Source organism: Pisolithus orientalis (genome assembly GCF_024613125.1).
Source record: "Pisolithus orientalis strain OTSU chromosome Unknown F5J12scaffold_9, whole genome shotgun sequence".
In the NCBI taxonomy this organism is placed as follows: Eukaryota; Fungi; Basidiomycota; class Agaricomycetes; order Boletales; family Pisolithaceae; genus Pisolithus; species Pisolithus orientalis.
In genome coordinates, this window is record NW_026260790.1 from 470,360 (window position 1) to 492,316 (window position 21,957).

The following is a 21,957-nucleotide window of genomic DNA, read 5'->3' on the forward strand; positions in this document are numbered from 1 at the left end:
GCTATGCTTCAAAGGACAGTCACCGACTCGACTCAATGCCGAGCCCAGCAGCAGCTGAGTCTGAATAACAATACACCAAACACATACAAACAAATCTTAGTAATCTATAACCCCTAAATGTCCTAAGTAGGCGCTGATAGGCTGGCAAAGAAACTATGCCTCCCTTCCTCAGCTAAGATAACACGTCGCCTATTCTTCTCTACTATCGCCGGGTCCAAGCCTTCGCTATCAGGAATGTTTTCAGCAGCGCTAAGGGCACCAAATGCAAAGCTCAGCCCCATCAAATACACGTTCTGTCTCAACGCCATCTCAGACGCATTCCCCAAAGCGATAACCAATTCCCTTCGAGCGCCGACGACTTCTTTACTGTACTGACCCTGAGTGTGAATGTCCAATGCTACCAAAGCCGCGGCTAGCTCTGCCGAGGTTGCGAATGCGTGCCGCGCCAATTCGTATTGTGTCTTGCTCGCGCGTTCGCGTCCCACAGAAGTATTGGCCTTCACGCGTTCCAATGCAATAGTCAGGAACCGCCGTATGACATCAGGATTTGTGATGTGTTGTACGTGATTGAGACATGTGGACGAAGATAGCCCATTGGGTGGTTTCTTCAATCCCTGGATACTGTTAAGGGTTTTGCGCTGAGCAAGCAGGACGAGCAGTCGTGCAAGGGCTGTTGGTCCCAATATGCACTCGCCGTGATCCTTTAATAGTGAATAAATGTTCTCGTGAAGATACTGGAGTGAATCGAGAGCTTGAAACTCACCGCGCCGCGCTCCATATACATCAGGTAATCGTGTCGACGGTAAGACTCCTCTCGCGGAAGGACCTTACTAGACGCTGTGTATGCAATGTGCAGAAAAGACTCTATGTCAGCATTGGAGATACCGCAGGATTCGGCCGCATGGGTTAAATTGATAATGATTCGTAGTAAGTTCACGCGTACCGTCCCTACGGAGCGTAAGCTCATCATCCCACCTTAACAACTCCCTCCAAACTCACCTCGATGTTGACAAACGGATTCGACGGCTTCATCCAACGGCGGCCCCTCCAAGTGTTCTTCAAACATCCTGAAGGGAAAGTCTCAGAGGAGCAGGAAAAAACGCATATACGAGAACCATACGCTTTAATATCTTGGTGGGTAGTTTCCACCACATTCATCCAGACTTCGACTATCTTCTCCATCCAATCTTCCCGTGAAGTGACGATAGTGAGACACTGTGACAGGATTTTCCACTCTCGTGCCTTGATGGCGGAGTCCACCTGTGTCGATACACCCGGAACAAGATGCGGAGGCCATTCAATTAGCCTCGCCAGTACTTCGCAAGCGGTAGCATTAGCAGCGCTCAGGGGGTAGCCGGGCAGACCTGGCATGGTAGCACAATCGAACAAGTAATCGAGTATCTCGGGCCTTTCTTTCAATAAGTCGAGGCGGAGCTTGGAAGTGTGAGGTGGATGTGGCTTCAAAAAGTCACCAATACCACGCAAAACGTGTTGCTGGTGTGCAAGCGGGGAATGGAATTCGTTGATATCCACGGCACCGAGCATCTACTTTATGCTTCACTACCAAGCCAAGGCACTTGAGAAAACAGAACGTACTTTAGTGGGATGGTTCTCAATGCGGTCAGCTATTCTCTCCAAGTCTCGCAAAACTACCAAACACAAGCAGACCGCGATCTCCCCTCGTGTAGAAGTAGTTAAGCACCCCACGTACGCAGTATCAGCGGCGAGTGTGATGAGAATACAGGCTGACAGGGACCGCAAGTCCCAATTGTCGTGGTCAAGTATCTATAACCATTGCTTCATAATTTCAAGGGGAAAAATATGGAAGTACTCACAGGCATCAGGCGGGCTGTCACACCGAGAGTCAAAATCTGGTCTTCTACATCAATTCGTTCTGCCGAATCAACACCTACACAAATATGATACAAAGATGCCAGGGCATTTTGCTGCGCGAGCTGGAATTCCCTAAACTGCGCAGCCGAAGGCGGCGGTCGCGACACGAAGGCCGACACCGTCATGACCAGTCCTGCAGAAACACATGCCTTCCCGAAAGCATCCAAACCCGTGCCCGCGAAGGAGGGATCGCGCTTTAATCTGCGCTCGATCGCAGTCTAACAGCCGTTAAAAATATGCAAACTATCAAACAGCGGAGAAGGGTTACCGTGTACTCTCGCAGGAACCTGATACTCTGGTTGGGTTCTAAGAGTTTGGAAAAGACCTTTTTCAACCCCTGGGTTAACCGCTCGGGTGCAGGAAGATTCAGAACTTCCTCGACATTGTCTGCAGTGACACTGATCGAGCCTTGTATTGGCATCGTGCGGGTAGACGCTGAGTTCTTGAACTTATTACTAGCAGCTACACTTGACTGTGACTTGACATAAATGGGAAGTGGCAAGCATGATCGAAAGCTGGTAGGGACAGTAGTGAACTCAGTACCCAACCTAAAGTTGCAGCAATGCTGTACACGTTACGGTCTCATGAATCGGCGACAGGTACTTCTGCGGCAAACTTGTCTGCTCTGAATATGTTTGAAAGAATTCTACGGTATGCATACGCTACCTACGAACATTTATATTAGTACAAGTGAGAGTTAGCGACCGTGCAAACGGCCCTCAAACCCTCCACGGTTTTTTCGGTAAGAGGAACCCCATTCCGACCGAAACGCTCGCCATCACCATCATCATCCAGTACACGAAGTAACCACCCATCACATGTCTTTGGATACTCAACGAAAACGCCGAGTTGGCGCTTGCAGGGCCTAACGCACGCATCACAGACGCCATCATCTGTGCGAGACCATTAGTTGCACCAATAGAAGCGCGGTTCGGGGCTGCCGCGCTGATATATACGAAAGTGACACCTAATCGCCATTCGTGAGTCACTAGAAACGGTACAAAAGAATCGACCCTCACTGAACGCGAAACCTGCAATCACGAATAATATCATCTGAGACCCAACAAGGGCCCAGACAATGTAGTCTAGTCCTCTCATGCGCGCTGCCCAAGCCGTCAAAGGGAAGAGAATGATCGCAGGGAAATACAAGGATGATCCCAAGAAGTATAAGTTTTTAGGGCCCAATCGATCATGTAAGCACGCAAAGAAGAGCGTTTGGCAGACGCCACTGGTAAGTCCTTGTAGTGAAAGAATGGTACCGATGGCCGAAGGGCCAAGTCCCAGTCCACCCATTTCTATAGGAACTGTGAAGTACACGGGTAACACAGTTCGGGAAGCGATGTCAGAGAAGGCAAGGCAGGCATAACAGCCTGCGGCAACCAACACGTTGGGAACCAAGAGTTTCCGAAGAGGCAGTTGACCTTCGTTTTTATCGCAATGAACGCCGTTCGCCGTTGCTGTTGGTAATTCCCCGTTCGGTCCCTGAGGCTTGGGCTTGCGACCAAGGATGTAATCTTTTGCAGACATTTGCGGTGTGGTAGTCTATAGGTGTGATAATCGGCCCAACTCCAATGAGAAAAACGATAGGCGAACTAACCTCCTCCAGCAAGAAATAAGCGATAAACCAGCATAGCACAGCAAAAGCTGCGGACATTAAGCACGGAAGGAAATATGGGTATGTCTTGAAGAATGTGGCGCCTCCAAAAACTGTGGGGTATTTCTCCGCTGGATGTTCTAGTAATCCACCGATAAGTGGCCTGGATAGGATCAGAACGAACTGGATAACTGTGCACAGTATACTGCTATGGAACGAACCCAATTGTGGTTCCAACAAACCACGCAAGAGGCGTGAAACCGCATGCCAGAGCTAAATTCGTTGAATCGGTGATTTCTACTATCATGCTCTTCATGACCCCAATGTTCCCGTTCAGGGCACCACTCAGACAACGGCTTCATCAAGAGTAGTTTAATCAGCATCCTGGTCTCTGGAGAGAACATAATCGCACAACGTACCTAAAAAGGAGGCCCAAAAACGTTTTAGATAGTCCGAAGCAATACATCGACACCGCAAGACCAAGAAGCCCGGTCATGAGCACTGGTTTGCGCCCGATCATGTCCGACGCACGACTCCAATGGAATATCGTGCACGCCTCGGTCATAAAGAATAGAGAATGCTGTAAGAAGATCAGACGCTCGGAGTCATTGTTTGTCGCTTCTAAAACATAAGACTGACCACCAAGCCAACGTAGTATCCTAAGCTAGAATCATCGCCATGTGTGATACCGATGTCCCTGATGAGCTTAAGGTGGAACCTGAGATGTCGAATTGGTGCGAAATGGTGTTGCGCGTAGCTCACTCACCTGGGGCAAGAATGGTGCAATCACTTGCGATGTCAGAGGCTCTGACAATTGCAGTAATAAAAGGATGGAAAATTGCCTCCACGGTAGAGGAGTTCTTGCCGCTTTCGGGCTCCCATCCTGAACACCATTAGGTGTTGGTATCAGGGGAGTCTCCTCATCCACTTCTTGCGGATGCATTGTTCACAGTCGTATCGTGGGGAGGGAGTTCGCGATTGCTGTTGATAACAAGCAAATTCGCCTCCGCAAAGTTCCCCGGACCTTCATCGGCTGCCAATACTAAATGAAAACCTGCACCGCTCTGGTGAGTTGTCTATTCGCGTTCCGAACGCGCAGACACACAGCACACACTTGCCATGCAGAACGGTCTACGCCAAGTGCCAGCAACCCCCGCCGATGCTGTACTTTGTAAGCCGTAACCCACTACGTCATAGCAACGCAGAAGCGGTGGAAGGAGCAAGGGTGGGTGGGAGACTGGGAGTAGTTGCCACCGGCTTCTGGGCCGGAATGTTTGACACTCCCAAATTTGGCTGACACGTCTGGTTCATCCCAGCACGACGAGAGATATGCTGTAATTGTCTCCCACCAACCTGAACGGACAACGCGTTGCCGAAAGACATAGTAATTGTCACCACCTTGGCAGCTGCCGCATCCCGAAGAACGAATGAATCAGTTGGCACATTAGCAAATACCTCGCGAAAATGTTGACGGCCAACCGCAAAGAGATCGACCACAGAAAAGGCCCTGCTTACATCAGCTATCCAACCTTCTGGGAGCTGGACAGCCCAATCTGTGTTAGGAATGTTTTGCATATAGCTATGGTGCAACAGCCAGCGGGCGGTAGAATTTTTATGAGAGTATTTATACATTTGTCCCTGAATGGCCAGAGATCTCCGGATGGTGGGTGGGAGCCTCAACCTGGGACGGCAAAGGAGGGGGGGGACATCATGCAGATGCGGCGGCCGTACGAACCACAGCACAAACCCGGTACTTCCTTAGTGAGCAGGAGAATCCCATCTCGGCCAGCTCTTTGTTCCCCCCCACATCAACCGGGGTGTGGAAATGAGCCCTGTTAATCAATCATCTGTTGTCAGACATACCTATCCAGAGTGACACTCATGAATCATGATAGGAAGAAGCCCATAATGGACACCAGATACACCTGCGGAACCCGGGAGAGCATAAGCGGAGCGACGACGGGTGCAATCAGAAAAGCATACAGTGCGGAGACAATACACTTTCTGTTCAATGTGTGCAACAGAAAAAACTACACGATATTGGAGCGGGTCAGAAGGTACCGTACAGTACTGGGCACGCGATGTAAGAACACGCCAATTTCCTCATTACCTATATCTTCGGTAAAAAGGGTGAAGTCCACAGAATACAGCAGATGAGATGCAACTTATCTAAACGCAGTTGGTGTTTCCCTTGCCCTTCGCCTTCCCTCCCACAGCGTCACCAACCTCGTCGACGGAAGGGATCGTGTTCGCAGGGCGGGACGTATCGTTGAGTCCTCGGCGGCGGCGGCGGAAGACGTGACCATGGACGGAGCAACTCCATGATCACGAAGACTCCCTGACGTCTGCACATTCAACACTACCACTGTTGCATGTGACAGATGAAGGGGGGAAACCCCGCCCACTACTCTCACCAGTAGAAGATCCAGAGGAGAAAAATGGTGCCCATGGGACGGCGACAGAGGAAGCAGCTGATTCAGAAGATGAATTCCTACGGTGCATTCAATCAGAGCAGACATGCTTCCACTAGACCCGCCGCACTCCACAGTAAATGAACTGAAAGTTCGTTCCCCCACTGCAGGCTACGGCACTGCATCCATAAGTCACTCCTGAACTCCAATAATAAGAACAATACTCTCAAAAGGCACGGGAAGCGCCCCACACCAGTGATCCCAGAGAAGATGCCAACGTACTGAACGGTAGTATCGGCGGCTGGAGAGGGTGTTCGCTTCCAACGCGCCTCGTTGCCACCGAATATGCACCTACGCCCGAGAAGCAGGAACACAGCACCCACGCGAGTAAAGACGACCGCACTTACTGAACGACAGAGGTCTTGCGGCTGTCTCTAACATAATCCTTGGAAACATCGCCCGATAGCAAGGCGAAACTTTGAGCCCTAGACCAACCACAAATGAAACAGGGTAGTCGGGAAGAGAATGCTCGTAGAGATCAGAAGAGGGCTCTCCGGGAAAGACAAGAAACTGTGAGACCTCCAGCAAGATCATCTCCTGAGACACGGCAGACGCCAGATGCGCCTTTGCGACGACGAAACCTACAGTATCGTCAGGCAGGATACTATCATTGAACGGAGTATAGATTCTGAATTCACCAGGCAGGGAGGTGCAGCCAGAACAGTGAACAGCAGTTTTGTACATGCAGTGAAAAGTCTTGGAAATGACGGCTTGATGGAAGACACCCGACGAGATTGTGCAACACCGAAGCAACCATACACCAAAAGAGAGGATACGATGACACGATCCTTGGAGGCGTGCGAGCCAAGGTTATTCAATTTAAGGACTGGAAACCACGCAGGGGGGGGTAACTGACAGAGGCCCAATACATACACGGGCATCGTGTGGAAAGTGAAGGTGGAGCAAGGCAGCCGCGCTACGACCCTGCCAGAGTCAACAGCAGAGGACACGCACCGTGACCACGCAACAGCGAGATAAACATCGGATACTGAATTCACAGCCATCCAACTGCTTCACCCAAAGGTAAAGCTTGAACCGTGAAGTCCTGCGCATGGTGGTGCTCATACATAAGGCAGCTGCTAGGGTTGTAAGGTCGGGTACCTGTAACTATTGCTTCATAATTTCAAGGGAGAAATGAAGAAGGAACAGCAGGCATCACACGGCCTGTCCATCTCCTATAGTATTCAATTATGTCGATGGAAATATAATATGCCATTTATTGACATCGTGCGGCTGGCGAAGCAGATAATAAAGTTTGACTTGGACGGTACGGCTTGACGAAAATGGGAAGCAAGCATAGTCGAGAGTGCTAAGGTCAGTTGAGCCGGTAGTCTAGGATGATACATACACCTGCTGCTTCAGCGATCATGAACTCGACCATCCAGACTTACAGTGCTATCCACATTACTGTCTTATGAACCGGTGACCAGTATCCGGTAAACCTACCTGCTGTAGGTACACACACTCGGAAGTACTCCGCAGTATGTACATAGTACAGGCTACCAATGCATGTATTGGTCTACATTTGAGAGTTAAGTGCGTCTTTTACGGTTTGCGCGCAAACGGCCGTGCAAGACGGCCCTCAAACCGTCCATGGTTTTTTCGGTAAGAGGAACCCCATTCCGAACGTAACGCTTGCCATCACTAGCATCAACCAGTACACGAAGTAACCACCCATCACATGCTTTTGGATACTCAACGAAAACGCCGAGTTAGCGCCTATGGGGCCGAGCGCACGCGTCACGGACACCATCATCTGTGCAAGGCCGTTAGTTGCACCAACTAGAGGCGCGGTTCGGGGCTGCCGCATTAACGTATATGAAGGTGACGGCTAACCACAATTCATGAGTCACTAGGAATGGTGCAAAGAAATTGATGCTCACTGAACGAGAAACCTGCAAACACGAATAACATTATCTGGGTTCCAACAAGGGTCCAGACAACATAATCCAGTCCCCTCTCTCGTGCCACCCAAGCCGTCACAGGGAACAAAACGATCGCGGGGAGGTATAAAGATGATCCCACGAGGTATAGGTTTTTGGGGCCCAATCGATCATGTAAGCGCGCAAAGAGAAGCGTTTGGCAGAAACCACTGGCAAATCCCTGTAGTGAAAGGATGGTACCGATGGCCGAAGGGCGAAGTCCCAGTCCACCCATTTCTATAGGAATTGTAAAGTACACGGGTAACACAGTTCGGGCAGCAATGTCGGAGAATGCGAAGCAGGCATAACAGCCCGCAGCAATCAACACGTTTGGAACCAAGAGTTTCCGAAGAGGCAATTGTCCCTCGTTATTATCGCAATGAACGCCGTTCTCCGTTGTTGCTGGTAATCCTCCGTTCGGTCCCTTGGGCTTGAATTTGCGCCTCAAGAAGTAGTCTTTCGCAGACATTTGCGGTGTGGTGGTCTGCACGTGTGATGATCAGCCTAGGTCTAACAAGAAAACGGTGGCGGAACTAACCTCCTTCAGGAAGAAATAAGCGACAAACCAACATATCACAGCAAACGTTGCGGAAACTGAACACGGAAGGAAATATGGGTATGTCTCGAAGAATGTGGAGCCTCCAAAAACCCTGGGATACTTCTCTGCCGGATGTTCTAATAATCCACCGATAAGTGGCCTTGATGAAATCAGAACGGACTGGATAGCCGCGGGTGAACTGGTATGGAACGAACCCAATTGTGGTTCCAAAAAACCACGTGAGAGGAAGGAAACTACATGCCAGGGCCATATTCGTTGGATCGGTGAGTTCTGCTATCATACTCTTCATGACTCCAATGTTCCCATTCAGGGCACCATTCAAACAACGACTTCATCAAGAGAAGTTCAATCAGCTGCATGGTCTCCGGAGCAAACATAATCACACAACGCACCTGAAAAGGAGGCCCAAAAATGTTTTAGATAGTCCGAAGCAATACATCGACATCGAGAGACCGAGAAGCCCGGTCATGAGCACTGGTTTGCGCCCGATCATGTCCGACGCACGACTCCAGTGGAATATCGTACAGGCCTCGGTCATGAAGAACACAGAATGCTTAGGGAAGAACAGGCACTTGAAGTCATAGTTCCACTTCTAAAACGAAGGACTTACCACCAAGCCAACATAATATCCTAAGCTGGAATCATCACCATGTGTGATACCGACGTCTCTGATGAGCTTAAGGTGGAACCTGAGATGTCGCATTCACGTTGCATTGATGGTAGCTTACTCACCTGGGGCAAGAATGGTGCAATCACCTGCGATGTCAGAGGCTCTGACAGTTGCAATAATAAAACGATGAAAAATTGCTTCCATGGCAAAGGAGTTCTTGTCACTTTCGGGCTCCCGTCCCGAGCGTCATTTGGTGTTGGTATCAGGGGAGTCTCTTCGTCTACTTCTTGAGGATACATTATTCGCAGTCGCACCGTGGGCAGGGACTGTGCTGTCGGGCAGTTGTTCGGGGCTGCTGTTGATAACGAGCAAATTCCGTCTCCGCAAAGTTCCCTGGGCCCCCATCGGCTCCCAAAGTGCGGGCCCCGGCTTGATAAACGAAAACCCGCCCTGCCCTAGTGGGTTGTCCATTCGCGTCCCGAACTCGCACTGTACGCATAGCACATATTTACCATGCAAAACGGTCTATGCCAAGTGCCAGCAACCCTTCCCATTGCTACCAGTACTAACCCACTAAGTAGTAGCGCAGAAGTGGCCACCGGCTTCCGGGCCGAAATGCTTGATCCACTCCCAAAGTTGGCTGACAGGAATTTTCTGGTTCAAGACCACGAGAGATATGCAGCTGTCTCCAAATGCCCTGAGGCCACCTCGGCAGCATCCGCATTACGAAGAATGAGTGAAGCAGTTGCATACCTCGCGAGGATGTTGAAGAGCAGCCTGACCGGAAAGGGCCTCACGTACAGTAACTATCCAACATTTTGGGAGCTGGGCAGCCCAGTCTGCATAGGGAATGCTCTACATAAAACCATCACACAATAACAAGCGGGCACCCACAGGTGACTCCTGAAACCCAACATTAAGGATGATACTCTCATGGGACGCGGAAAGCCCCCCATGTCAGCAGTCCCACGGAAGACGCCAACGAACTAAATGGCAGTATTAACAACCGGAGATAGTGTTCGCGCCCCATTGTCATCGACTACATACATACCTACATCCGAGAGGCGGGTATCAAGACGCAAGCATCCACACAACCAGAGACGACCACACTTACTGAACGGCAGAAGTCTTGCGGGTGTCTCCAACATAATCCGAGCAGACCACGCCAAAAGCCTTGAAGAATCTGTCCGAATGCATCTCGTGGTGAGACGGAACGAGTCCTAGACTAGCCACAAAAGGACTCGAGCAGGGCAGCCGGGAAGAGATTTCTCGTACAAATCAGAAGAGGAATCGCTGGGAAAGACAAAGTAGGGGGAATTCTCCTGGAAGGTCTTCTGACATACGGCAGACGGCAGATCCACCTTTGCAACAATGAAGCCTTCGGTATTGTCAAGCAGGAATTATCATTGAACAGACTATAAGTTCTGTGCTTAGCAGGCAAAGGAGGTGCTGCCGGAACAGTGAACAGCAGTTGTGTACACGCAGTGGAGAGTCTTGGAGGTGGAGTTTGGTTTGATAGATGCCCGACGACCTTGCGCAATACCGAAGAAGTACGTACACCAAAAGAGAGGTCATGATGGAATGATCTATGAAGGCGTACAAGCCGAGGCTGTCCAATTTGAGGACCGAAAACCACATAGGGGAAGGAATCCGACAGAGACCCACACATGTACGTCGCGCCGGACACAACGGACGGGCATCGCACGGAAAGCAGAAGGGCGAGGGAACTGCACTTCGACCCCACGAGGGTTAACAGCGGGACAGGTACCACAACCAGGAGATGAGAAAAACATCAGACACTGAAGTCACAGTCATCCAACAGTCCACCGGAAGGTGAGGCTCGAAGTCCCACCCGGCCATGCACGAAGAGCGCCCCGGCATCGCACATAGTGATGGACATACACAAGGACGCCGGAATCACGAGATCAAGCATCTACAACCTTTACTTCATAATTTCAAGGAAGAAATATGTAAGGACTTACAGGTATCACGCAGGTTGTTACACGACCAGTCAAAATCTGGTCTGCTATATCAATCCGTTATGTCAAGTCAGCACCCACACGAATAGGACACAAAGATGCCAGTGCATTTTGCTGCACATTGAAGTTGTGCAGCAGAAAGTTGGAGTCGCGACACGAAGGCTGACACCAGTCCCGTGGACACGCATGCCTTCTCCCGAAATCATCAAAGCCCGGGCCTGCAAAGGAGGTATCGCCAAGAGTTACCGTGTACTCTCGAAGAAACCTGATATTCTGGCTAGGTTCTAAGAGTTTGGGAAAGACCTCTTCAACTCCTGGGTTGGTCCCTCGGTCGCAGGAAGACTCAGAACTTCCTCGACATTGTCTGCGGTGTCGCTCATCGAGTCCTGTATCAGCATCCTACAGTCGGATTATCAGAAGCGGAGCTGGCGCGACTATGCTGACAAACAGATAGGTGTCGAGGATAGGATGGCTCTGCGGGACGACGAGGCAGCCCCTACCTTAAATTTGAATCGTGTATTTGATATGTCTGCCCGTTGGGGCGCGTCCGCCCTCGTTCCCGATTTCCATCTTCTCCCCTCAGGGGATATGATGTATTGGGCGTTCTGTTATTTCTATATTGGTGGCTTGCTCCGCGTATACTGTGTTGCTGTAGCCTCAACATGGACTCGTACCAAGTTGCTGGAGTAGATGGAGTACTTTTACTTCGGTGACTTGACAAAAGTAGGAAGCAAGATAGCCCAATAGGATAATATACCTCCTGCGATCCGCTTCACTCAACCCAGACTTGCAATGATACGTCTTGCTGCAGACTTTCCTGCTGTAGACATGCACTATCAACGGCGGTTGGAGGCACGTTTTTCTATGTTTTGCGGGCGAAGGCCCACGCAGACAGCCCTCAAACCTTCCACGGTTTCTTCGGTAAGAAGAACCCAATTCCCAGCGTAATACTCGCCATCACTATCATCATCCAATACACGAGGTAACCTCCCATTACATGCCTTTGGATACTCAACGAAAATGCCGAGTTAGCGCTTGCAGGGCCTAACGCACGCGTCACGGACACCATCATCTGTGCAAGGCCGTTAGTTGCACCAATAGAAGCGCGGTTTGGGGCAGCCGCATTAATGTATATGAATGTGACGCCTGATCGCAACCCGTGAGTCACTAGAAACGGTGCGAAAAAAAGTCAATACTCACTGAACGATAAACCAGAAAACATGAATAACATTATCTGGGATCCAACAAGGGTCCAGACAAGACCGTCCAGTCCTCTCTTTTGCGCTACCCAAGTCATCACAGGGAAGAGGACGATTGCAGGGATATATAAGAATGATCCCATGAGGTACAGGTACTTTGGACCCAATCGATCATGTAAGCATGCAAAGAAGAGCGTTTGGCAGACACCACTGGCAACTCCCAATAGTGAAAGGGTGGTACCGATGGCCGAAGGGCCGAGTCCCAGTCCACCCATTTCCACAGGAACCGCAAAGTAAACGGGTAACACCGTGCGGACCGCAATGTCGGTGAGCGCGATGAAGGCATAACAGCCCGCAGCAACCAACACGTTGGGAACCAAGAGTTTCCGAAGAGGTAGTTGACCCTCGTTATTATCACAATGAACGCCGTTCTCCGTTGCTGCTGGTGATCTTCCGTTCGGTCCCTGAGGCTTGGACTTGCGACCAAGGATGTAATCTTTTGCAGACATTTGCGGTGTGGTGGTCTATGCGTGTGATGATTAGCCCAACCCCAACGAGAAAACGATGGCGGAACTAACCTCCTCCAGCAAGAAATAAGTGATAAACCAGCATATCACAGCAAAAGTTGCGGAAACTGAGCATGGAAGGAAATATGGGTATGCCTTGAAGAATGTGGAGCCTCCAAAAACCGTGGGGTATTTCTCCGCCGGATGTTCTAGTAATCCACCGATAAGTGGCCTTGATGAAATCAGAACGGACTGGATAACTGTGGGTGAACTGCAATGGGACGAACCCGATTGTGGTTCCGAAAAACCACGCAAGAGGCATGATACTATACGCCAAAGCCATATTCGTTGGATCGGTAATTTCTGCTATCATACTCTTCATGATCCCTATGTTCCCATTCAGGGCGCCATTCAGGACAACGACTTCACCAAGAGTAGTTTAATCAGTGTCCTTGTTCCTGGAGTGAGCATAGTCGTACAGCACACCTGAGAACGAGGGCCCAAAATGTTTTAGATAGTCCGAAGCAATACATCGACATCGAGAGTCCGAGAAGTCCAGTCATAAGGACTGGTTTGCGTCCGATCTGGTCTGACGCACGACTCCAATGGAATACCGTGCATGCTTCGGTCATAAAGAATAGAGAATGCTTTAAGAACAAACGCTCGGAGTCATGGTTTGCCACTTCTAAAACATAAGACTGACCACCAAGCCAACATAGTGTCCTATGCTGGAATCATCCTCATGTGTGATACCGACCTCTCTGATAAGCTTAAGGTAGATCCTGAGCGGTTGATGCTGCGCTAACGGTAGTTCACTCACCTGGGGTAAGAATGGTGCAATCACCTGTGATGTCAGAGGCTCTGACAATTGCAGTAATAAAAGGATGGAGAATTGCCGCCATGGCAGAGGAGTTCTTGTTGCTTTCGGGCTTTCATCTTGAACGTCATCTGGTGTTAAAATGAAGGGAGCCTTTTCATCATCTGTTTCCTGGGATTCCATCGTTCACAATCACGCCGAGGGCAAGGACTGGTGTCGAACAGTTGTTCGGGGTTGCTGCTGTTAACAAGCAAATTTCGTCTCCGCAAAGTCCCTGGACCCATCATCGGCTCCCATTGAGTAGGAACCCGGGTACTTGACAAGCGGAAACCCCCAAAGTACGTCCTAGTGAGTGGTTCATTCTCGTTCCGAATAAGCAGTGACGTTAGTGCCACGAGACCAGCATCTGTAAAACGGTCGAATTATAGCATACACTTTGGACAGCTTTTTGAATTGTTTGAGAGCTCGGCACGCACTGTTACTTCACCGGGTAAACGCTAAGCGTCAAGTTGGCCAGCCAACTTGACGCTTAGCTTTTGCAGATGGCACTAGTGGCGTTCAAAATAAATCTGAGTCAAACAAATTTGGCCCAGGAATCAGTGTGAGCATGGCAAGTGGGTCCAGTGCATGTGGTTTAATTCAAGCTCCACTTGAAAATGCCTCCCCATTGTCCATGCACAAGATGCTCTGCATGCCTGCAAGTGAGATGGACGACTATGATGGCATTGACTCCCCCTCAGATTCCAGCCAGAAACACAGGTTCTAATCCTCCTTTCCCTTCTCAAGTTATATCCCCGCCCCAAAATACGATCTCTACATCCCAGAGAGGGAAGCCAAAGACCAGGGGATCCAAGTCCCAGGCTACTGGCTCTCACAAGCAAATGATGACTACCCTGGGAGGTCCTCCGCAGGAATCGAGGGAAACCATTTTCTGGGAATGATATTCCCACCTCACTAGCACACTCCTGAGCTGGCTCTTGCAACATCCTGCCGATCGTGCCATCCTATTCAGCAGCACTAAGCAGCAAAGTGTGCAAGAAGGCTCTGCTTCCCTCAGAAAGCCCCATGGGCGAATGAAGAAAGAAATTCATGCTGTCGTTGCAAAGGTGCTTTTTGTGAATGATCCAGAATATTGCAGTGGGTATGAGATGCAGCTGGAGAAGTTCAATACAAGTGTCTATGCATGCCTTGCAATGTATGTCTTTATCTAATGATGGGAGATGGCATAACTCAATGGTCAATGCAGGTTAAAGAAGAGATATTGAGAGCAACTTGATTGTTTCAAGTCCACTGGTGGCAGGATCATTCCTGGTGATGCAAGGTATCCAAACCTGCTGGGTGAGTCTGTTAGATCGTGTTCCCATTTGGTCCCACTGATGATCTGGTTTCAGTTGATGCCATTGCGCATTTCCCTTGGTTCGAGGAATGTGATCAAATGTGGAGGGGAATTCCATCAATCGACACCCAACTGCAAAACTCTACTCCTGGCCTCGATCGTGCTGGCAATTTTCTTGCGATTATTCAACCCGATTCCCCCTCTGTACCCCCCCCCCCTCCCTCCAGTACTTCCCAGTCTGTGCCAGATTTGTTTGGAGAGTGTGATGACGATGAGACCATGGTCCAGCAGATGGAACATCCAGGTTTTCCTGGTGTTGTCACTGATGATGACCACATGTGTATGGAAGAGGAGGAAGAGGAGGCCGGTGGCGATAAAACAAGAGGGCATGATATCGATGAAGAAGAATGTGACGATGACTGGATGCATGATTCTTCCCTCCCAACAGCAGGCCCAAGCCAATCAAATACTTTTTCGCTGGCGGTCCCATCTTTTGCTAAGGCAAGTTACTGATATCTCCTAAGTGGTCGCACTGTACAAAAACTAACATGAACAATCTAGTCTTTCAGTGGCCCAAGTGACTTTCATAATTGGCAACCTAATCCTCCTGCTATGAAGCACAAGACACCATCCTGGGAAAATCGCAGTACGTTCCGCTCTTCCCCATACCCCAAGCGCGTCCCGTCATCGACTTCAACGGTCACATCAATGTCATTGCCACTGTCTATCGTCACTAAGAGTCATGGCCATGGTCCTGGTTCTGTGGCATCAGGGGGAAGCTCAGGAAATGCAAGATCTGTCTCCAAGCTCAAGGTCACGCTAGCAGAGAAGTTGCAAGGACTTTCAGGAGATACTTCTGACTGAGAATACCAGATCACTCTTCTCAAGAATGAACGTCACATTGCAAAATATAACATGCACATGCATATGAAGGAGATTGAGCACAATGAGCGTGAGTGTCAGTGCGAACATAGTGAAGCTGACAAGATCCACCATTGCATACTGGAGATGTGGAACCATGACATCCAGCTCCACAAGCTGGATGCAGAGGCATTTTCTAGGGAATCCGAGGTCCTCAAGCTCAAGCTCAAGCTTGTGGAGATCGAGGCTCAGAAGGCCCTCGCTGCTGGTGGCCAAGCATTGTCCTCTGCTACTCCTATGTCATCGATAATTACTCCTGCAGATCTTCCTCCGTCCCTTACCTGATGTCGCTTGTAGGACAAACGAGTATGTTTTATCCATTTGTCCAAGTTGTCACCGTCGCCCTTTGTTTTTTTTACAAAATGCAAAATGTATTCAGATTCATATCCCTCTCTCCATGATCAACCTCTCCATTAAGTGTGCGCAGAATTGTTGTCCTACTGATCCTGGTTCTAGGGCCAGCAGCATATCGTTGTCATTCCCTTCGTCAGGCTCCCCTTCCCTCATTGCCCAATCCATTGTCCCTCACCCCAACTCTTCACAGCACCTTTCTTCAAATTGCACAACCATATTGTGCAGGATAAAGCAACATGTTATCCAGTACACAGCCAGATCCATATTCCCTGGTTTGTTACCAATTTTGATATGGAGTTCTCTCAGTGACTGAAACCGGCCTTTCAAGGCCACAAATGCATGCTCTACCCTGACTCGAATCTTCTGAATTGTCAAGGATGTGCCATGGAACACTTGGTAAGTACATACCTTTGAAACATAATGATTATATGTGTTCTGACGCTTTGTCAAGTTCCCCCCTTGTGGCTTTTTAAATGGCACAACACACCACTTCTCCGAGGGATATGCTGTATCAGCCCAAGTCCAGTGTCTGTGTGGCATAACACTGATTGGATCCTTGAAGATCCGCATTCCCTGAAATGCATACGCATCATGGACACTCCCTGGATTCCCCAGCGCATAATCAACAATGGCCAAGTTGTGCAGCATTATTACAACCTGCATGCCCATAAGTTGTCTGTTTCTGCATGACATCATACTCACCTACCTGACAGTTTAGTGAGAAATTTGATTTGCGGTCATAGTAGCTGTCAGCGAATGACTTCGGTCATGCATAAAGGTTAACAGTCGTTCCATCCGCAGCAAAAACTCCATTTCTCCAAGACCAGCAAGTTCATGACTCCACAAATTCTCATGCATGCCTCAGTTCTGGGGATTGCACATCTGGCACATAAATGAAGTTGTCGTGCTTGTCCAGCAGTGCTGCCATTACCCAGTGAGTACAATTGATGACTGTTCCAACACTAACACCTGCCCACTGGGCAGCATCCTCAGGTGAAGATGCATTACCGTAGTGCCCCATGTGGAAAAGGAAAATTGTGAGTTGAACGGCCACAGGTAATTGTTTGTTGTTTGACTTGTTCAAAAATATGTAGTGGTCACTAATTTGGTCTAAAATGTCATTGAATATCACAGGATCGACACACAATTTTTTCCAGAACAAGAGTGGTCAGTGGATAGCAAAATGATCAAGGAGTGGCAGTTGAGATGCACACATCATTGGTACGCCTGGTCGCTCAAAGACTTGTGCCATGTGGACCTCATCATAGAGTGCCTGAATGGTCTGCAGCGCCACTGTATATGGAGCAGTTATCCTCTTCACAGAATGGAGTGAGCTGAGGGATGAGGACGACGAGGTGGACATGGATGAAATTGGAGATAAGATCATCGGGGACAAGGGTTTGGACAAGACATCTGTCCAGTCGCCATCTGACATGCTAGAATTGGAGTCATTGTTGTTGGCCTCCATGTAAGTCCCTAGCTGCTGCAACTGCATTTTGGCGACTCTGACTGCTGCATCGCCCAGGATCTCTAGGGTCTCTTGACAAGCAGACTTATGGACCATTGTGGCAGAAGGAGGACAGTGTTATCTACTCATATCTAATACCATATCCGAGCTGCCCCCCACAAATATCACTCGCGAGTGAATGTTCGAACTTAGATGTTGAATATAAAAAGACATGATGTCATGCTGTGTAGCACAGCACTCCAAAAATGCAAAGTGAGTGGAGGTTTAAAAAATCAGAACTTGAAATTTGTCAAAGTCGTGGCTGAAGTTTCTGCTAGGGTTTAGTGCTGAACTCAGCCAACTCAGCTAGGGTTTAGTGCCAAAATCACTCCAACTCAGTTTATTTTGAGCACCACTACTGATCGACAAAACCAACCGCGTGTCATATTCTTATGTAAGTACTGATAGCCACATCCAACTTGATACATCCTTGTCGCAGACATGTAGCTCGATGTGGAAGCATTGTTTATCATTACATTCAGAGGCATTTTATGTTTGATTAAGATGAGGATATTCCAGTGGTCATGTATTCCAAACTGCTCGACCAGTTTATGTATGGATACTTATGTACGCAGTGGTAGCCACATCCAACTTGATACATTCTTGTCGCAGACATGTAGCTCAAGGCAGAAGTGTTGTTTATCATTACATTAAGATGCATGCATAGCATAGCTACAGAGAATAATATAAAAGGTATCCTGCTCGTCATGTATTCCAAAATGCCAGTGTCGGAGTGCTCGGGACTCTGCTCAATTCAGATTATGTAATCACCAGCAGTGCACCTGTACATTCGGACGCATTGCACTAGGTAGTACTAGGGTTGCATACCATTATATTGAGGGAATTCTGGAGATTTCAGTGTACTGGCAGTTCCATAAGGTTGCACTTGAATCTATTAGGAGGTATTGGAAATTTATTGGGATGGGTCACTACCAAACGAACATGCCACATCCAGAGCACCCAAAGCTCGAACCTCAGCTAATACTTGCGACATGCTAACGATACCACCACCACGCAACCAATCCCCAACATGGGCAAACAAGGGGTAGGTACTCAAGGACAGACAACGGCAGGCAAATACCTGTTTGCTATGAAACCTGTAGCAATGAGTCCTGCATACTAACATTTGATGAAGGAAAGTCTTACAAGTGGCTGCCTGCCTGATTAGAGCTTGCCATAGTCACCCCATACAAGTTCATCCTGGGGAAACACTTCATCCTCACCATCCTCCAGGCCCAACTCTGGCTCATCTTCCTCCAGATCAGGCTCATCAATATCATTGCCCATACCTCCCACACCTCTGCTCTCATCCTCCACTTGTTCAAGTCCATCACATCCATACTCTTCCATTTTGAGTGATTCTTCATCATCTTCAGCTTGAATTTCATCATCTGGTGATGCAATAGTTGACATTCCAGTTATATTTTCATGTTCTTCATTGTCTGTAGTGCCAAAATCACAGGTCCTATCCAGATCGTCACAATCCTGCTTGAAAACATTTGTAGCTGTGTGGGTTGATTTGTGGCCAATACTGCCACCACGAAAGTGCATCAGCATGTCTTGATCAACAAACCTATGGATGATTAATGTTCGACAGGTCAACATCAGACATGAATGAGACATTTTAGACTCACATGTTCACATACAAGTAAACCCAGTCTCTGCCATTCCCCTCCTTCTGTCAAGCAAGTGAATGTGGCAAGTATTCATCTGTCCGGCCATGTGCAAATGCTGGAATCAAATGAATTGCACGGATGACATGATGAGGGTCAAGGAATCCAAATGCACCAGGGTCCTCATGAGGAATAAAACTGATGCGATGGAGTCACTTGACACGCCACCTGGCCTTGTGTGACATGTCATGCCCAAACCATCATACCCACAAGAAATCCACCTTCTGGGGCTCCATGGACCCAGAACCCTTGTGAACAACAAACATGTGAAATACACCAAGTATCCATGCATACCAGTAAGGGTGCTCATGGCTTTCATCATCCTCATGGGCCAAGACCATGACATCTGCACAGTTTTGTGGATTGAGAGAATCTTGGGCATGCCGCATGTCATATGTTGTATAGTTGACCCACAGAACCTTGTGGCAGTAGATGCAGTCCTTGAAAATTATCACATTGCTGCACTCAGCAGATGTGAATGACTGTTCATCGCCATCATAAGCCTGGCCCAGGAGTCGGGTGAGAACATGATCTTTGAGCCAAGGTAAAAAATCCTGTTCATGGGGCCAATGATCAGTTGTTTCTGATGAACCATGGCATGGGAGTATTCAAAATAAAACTTACTTCTAAGGCTGGGTCCCCCTTGTTTTTACCAAGCCACATTGGCAGGTTAATATAGTTCCTATTACTCTCTGACATGTGATAGTGAGCCTTTGGGTCACTGTATGACAGTGGTTCTGACTTGTCGAACTGAAGGTGGTGAGATTCACATGATCCTCCCTTCAATGGTGGAGCCTGTTGTGTGTTCTCTGAAGCATCACTTTCCAACTGGCACTGATAACACCTATTCATCTCGAATAGGATCCGCTCCCAGCATTGCTGCTTTGAGATACTGGCTGTGAATCTAGACTTGTTAACTTTTGGGTAGAATTGCTTGACCCGTTGTCACACACCAAAGGTGTTTGGTGAGGTGGACATGGATGTAGCTGATGAATGAAGGTGAAGACCATAGCCCTCATGCGAAGAAGGACAGCCAGCAATGTCGGCAGTCATCCCTCACACAAGAACAGGTTGTCAATGCCAAAGAAAAAGGAGGAGGCAAGTTAAGCGCCAATAAAATTCTTAAGTGCCTGTTACGCTTCCATCAGGGGTCTAGCCTTTTTCAATTCCTCGCGGTCACGTGCGTCACGTGCCTCGTCACGTCGCTGATACTCGTCGTCATGTTAGGAGTGCATATGTTGCAAGGACGACTCAGATCACCCGCTGTCCAGGTATTTCCAATACCTGTCGAGACTCATCACTTGTGATCCGTGACGTTCACCGCTCTCCTGATTGACGAGATGCTTCTTTCATGTCCCAGTGACTTGTTCTGACTCTTATTTATTGCTTACATGTTGTGTTCCAAGCTCCGGTGTCTGGCTCCTCACTGTGCATTGATTGCGCAGCCGGTACAGCCTTCATTTCCATATCTACCCCCATCTCTGACACCGGTAGACTCATATTTATTTCAAAGATTAGTTCGTTGATTACTGCAGATACGCATCGCGACACGTCCGTCGCGACTGGTACGGTACTCATACTTAGGAGTATATAAACTCACGTACCATACCTTGTATCCTCAGTTTTTCGATAGCTTGCAACTGAGCTAATTACTTTGCTTCAATCCTTGTCTTCTCTCCGCGCGAACAACCTTAGGAACTTGCCAGCAGACAAGACCTCTGTTGGATCTTCGCAATAACTCAGCCATAGGGGTTACGACAAGTTCGGCCCGTAGACTCCCCCTCGCGCGCTCCGTGCCTATTCCATTTGAAGAAGTCACTGCGCTCGGGCATAACAAAATCAAAAAACTCAACGCAGCTTTTGGGACTCGTTGACCTCTTCGCGAAAGTCTACTTGTCTCTGGTTTCTGAACTTCAACAAACCAACCCCCTACTTGAAAGAAAGGCTCGTCGGTCTCCCTACGCATAAAGACTAACTCACCTTCCATCCCACCTCTCAACTCGAACCTAAACAAGTCGATAACAAAATTGAGAAGCACCCCTCTACCCTTAACCAAATTCACTGCTCTACAGGCAGCCATTAGGCTTTAATAGATCGCCTCCCTAGAGTCAGCGCTCGTGGTTCCCTACGTGTAAAATCACTCGCACACTACCCCTCTATGCTGACAGGTTTCTTTTGGGAAATAAATCCTCCCTCAGCTTTCGTTGTCACTATCCGTCAAAGTGTCAAATCCCCAGAAGTCGAGACACCGGTTCCTCCTCGTAGTACACCTCTAGGACTCGGTAGGAACCCGCCTTTACCGCCGATACCAGGAAGACTTGGGCCGTCCGCCACAGCAAGTAATCCTAGGTTATCTTATCTGTCCCATTTTAGGGAATCGGAAGTCGCGCTTAGTTCAGAAGAAGAAGAAGATGATCAGAAGTCCGAGACTTCTTTCGGATCAGTCCTCAAGGAAGAACAAGAAGCATGCAAATCACCCGTTATGTCCATGACGATCGGTCACGGAGAATCAGCCCCTGAGATGCCGCCGAAGGTATACTCCGAAGCGGAGCTGAAGGAAAGGTTGGAAAGACAGATGCACTCTTTGGCAGAGGACTGGCACAAGATTGCTGGTCA

At 48.8% G+C, this 21,957-nt stretch overlaps 6 protein-coding genes across 6 annotated transcripts; 1 reads left to right on the forward strand and 5 right to left on the reverse strand.

Annotated features, from left to right (window-relative positions):
• Positions 1-37: 37 nt before the first annotated feature.
• On the reverse strand, positions 38-2,391 carry F5J12DRAFT_821601 (uncharacterized protein). Its single transcript, XM_051745316.1, has 7 exons — positions 2,162-2,391; positions 1,836-2,111; positions 1,597-1,785; positions 1,121-1,545; positions 1,000-1,067; positions 764-948; positions 38-701 (listed from the first exon to the last, which is right to left on the reverse strand). Exons 1-7 carry the CDS (start codon positions 2,312-2,314, stop codon positions 123-125), a joined length of 1,875 nt encoding a protein of 624 aa, XP_051601366.1. The 5' UTR covers positions 2,315-2,391; the 3' UTR covers positions 38-122.
• Positions 2,392-2,612: 221 nt separating this feature from the next.
• F5J12DRAFT_904911 (major facilitator superfamily domain-containing protein) lies at positions 2,613-4,430 on the reverse strand (the record flags this gene model as incomplete). Its single annotated transcript, XM_051748593.1, has 7 exons — positions 2,613-2,860; positions 2,913-3,314; positions 3,337-3,650; positions 3,709-3,843; positions 3,907-4,067; positions 4,127-4,192; positions 4,254-4,430. The coding sequence occupies 7 exons, from the start codon at positions 4,428-4,430 to the stop codon at positions 2,613-2,615; spliced, it is 1,503 nt and encodes a 500-aa protein (XP_051601367.1).
• Positions 4,431-6,249: 1,819 nt separating this feature from the next.
• On the reverse strand, positions 6,250-6,660 carry F5J12DRAFT_718557 (uncharacterized protein; the record flags this gene model as incomplete). Its single annotated transcript, XM_051741117.1, has 1 exon — positions 6,250-6,660. A coding segment is annotated over one exon (411 nt), but the record flags the coding sequence as incomplete, so codon positions are not given.
• A 599-nt stretch (positions 6,661-7,259) lies between these two features.
• On the reverse strand, positions 7,260-9,472 carry F5J12DRAFT_821629 (major facilitator superfamily domain-containing protein). Its single transcript, XM_051745317.1, has 7 exons — positions 9,172-9,472; positions 9,050-9,115; positions 8,832-8,992; positions 8,634-8,768; positions 8,419-8,578; positions 7,842-8,364; positions 7,260-7,740 (listed from the first exon to the last, which is right to left on the reverse strand). The coding sequence occupies exons 1-7, from the start codon at positions 9,346-9,348 to the stop codon at positions 7,541-7,543; spliced, it is 1,422 nt and encodes a 473-aa protein (XP_051601369.1). The 5' UTR covers positions 9,349-9,472; the 3' UTR covers positions 7,260-7,540.
• A 1,742-nt stretch (positions 9,473-11,214) lies between these two features.
• Positions 11,215-11,718, forward strand: F5J12DRAFT_891262 (uncharacterized protein; the record flags this gene model as incomplete). Its single annotated transcript, XM_051747472.1, has 2 exons — positions 11,215-11,257; positions 11,318-11,718. The coding sequence occupies 2 exons, from the start codon at positions 11,215-11,217 to the stop codon at positions 11,716-11,718; spliced, it is 444 nt and encodes a 147-aa protein (XP_051601370.1).
• Positions 11,719-11,926: 208 nt separating this feature from the next.
• F5J12DRAFT_718578 (major facilitator superfamily domain-containing protein) lies at positions 11,927-13,733 on the reverse strand (the record flags this gene model as incomplete). Its single annotated transcript, XM_051741118.1, has 7 exons — positions 11,927-12,174; positions 12,229-12,751; positions 12,806-12,965; positions 13,021-13,156; positions 13,218-13,380; positions 13,437-13,502; positions 13,554-13,733. The coding sequence occupies 7 exons, from the start codon at positions 13,731-13,733 to the stop codon at positions 11,927-11,929; spliced, it is 1,476 nt and encodes a 491-aa protein (XP_051601371.1).
• Positions 13,734-21,957: the final 8,224 nt, after the last annotated feature.

Coding starts and splice junctions, on each gene's coding strand:
- F5J12DRAFT_821601 (XM_051745316.1), bottom strand. CDS start 2,314: ATGCCAATACAAGGCTCGATCAGTGTCACTGCAGACAATGTCGAGGAA. Junction 1,546..1,596: donor TTGAGAACCATCCCACTAAA/GTACGTTCTGTT, acceptor AGCATAAAGTAG/ATGCTCGGTGCCGTGGATAT. Junction 949..999: donor ATCCGTTTGTCAACATCGAG/GTGAGTTTGGAG, acceptor TACGCTCCGTAG/GGACGGTACGCGTGAACTTA.
- F5J12DRAFT_821629 (XM_051745317.1), bottom strand. CDS start 9,348: ATGTATCCTCAAGAAGTAGACGAAGAGACTCCCCTGATACCAACACCA. Junction 9,116..9,171: donor TTGCACCATTCTTGCCCCAG/GTGAGTAAGCTA, acceptor TTCCACCTTAAG/CTCATCAGAGACGTCGGTAT. Junction 8,993..9,049: donor GATATTATGTTGGCTTGGTG/GTAAGTCCTTCG, acceptor TTCTTCCCTAAG/CATTCTGTGTTCTTCATGAC.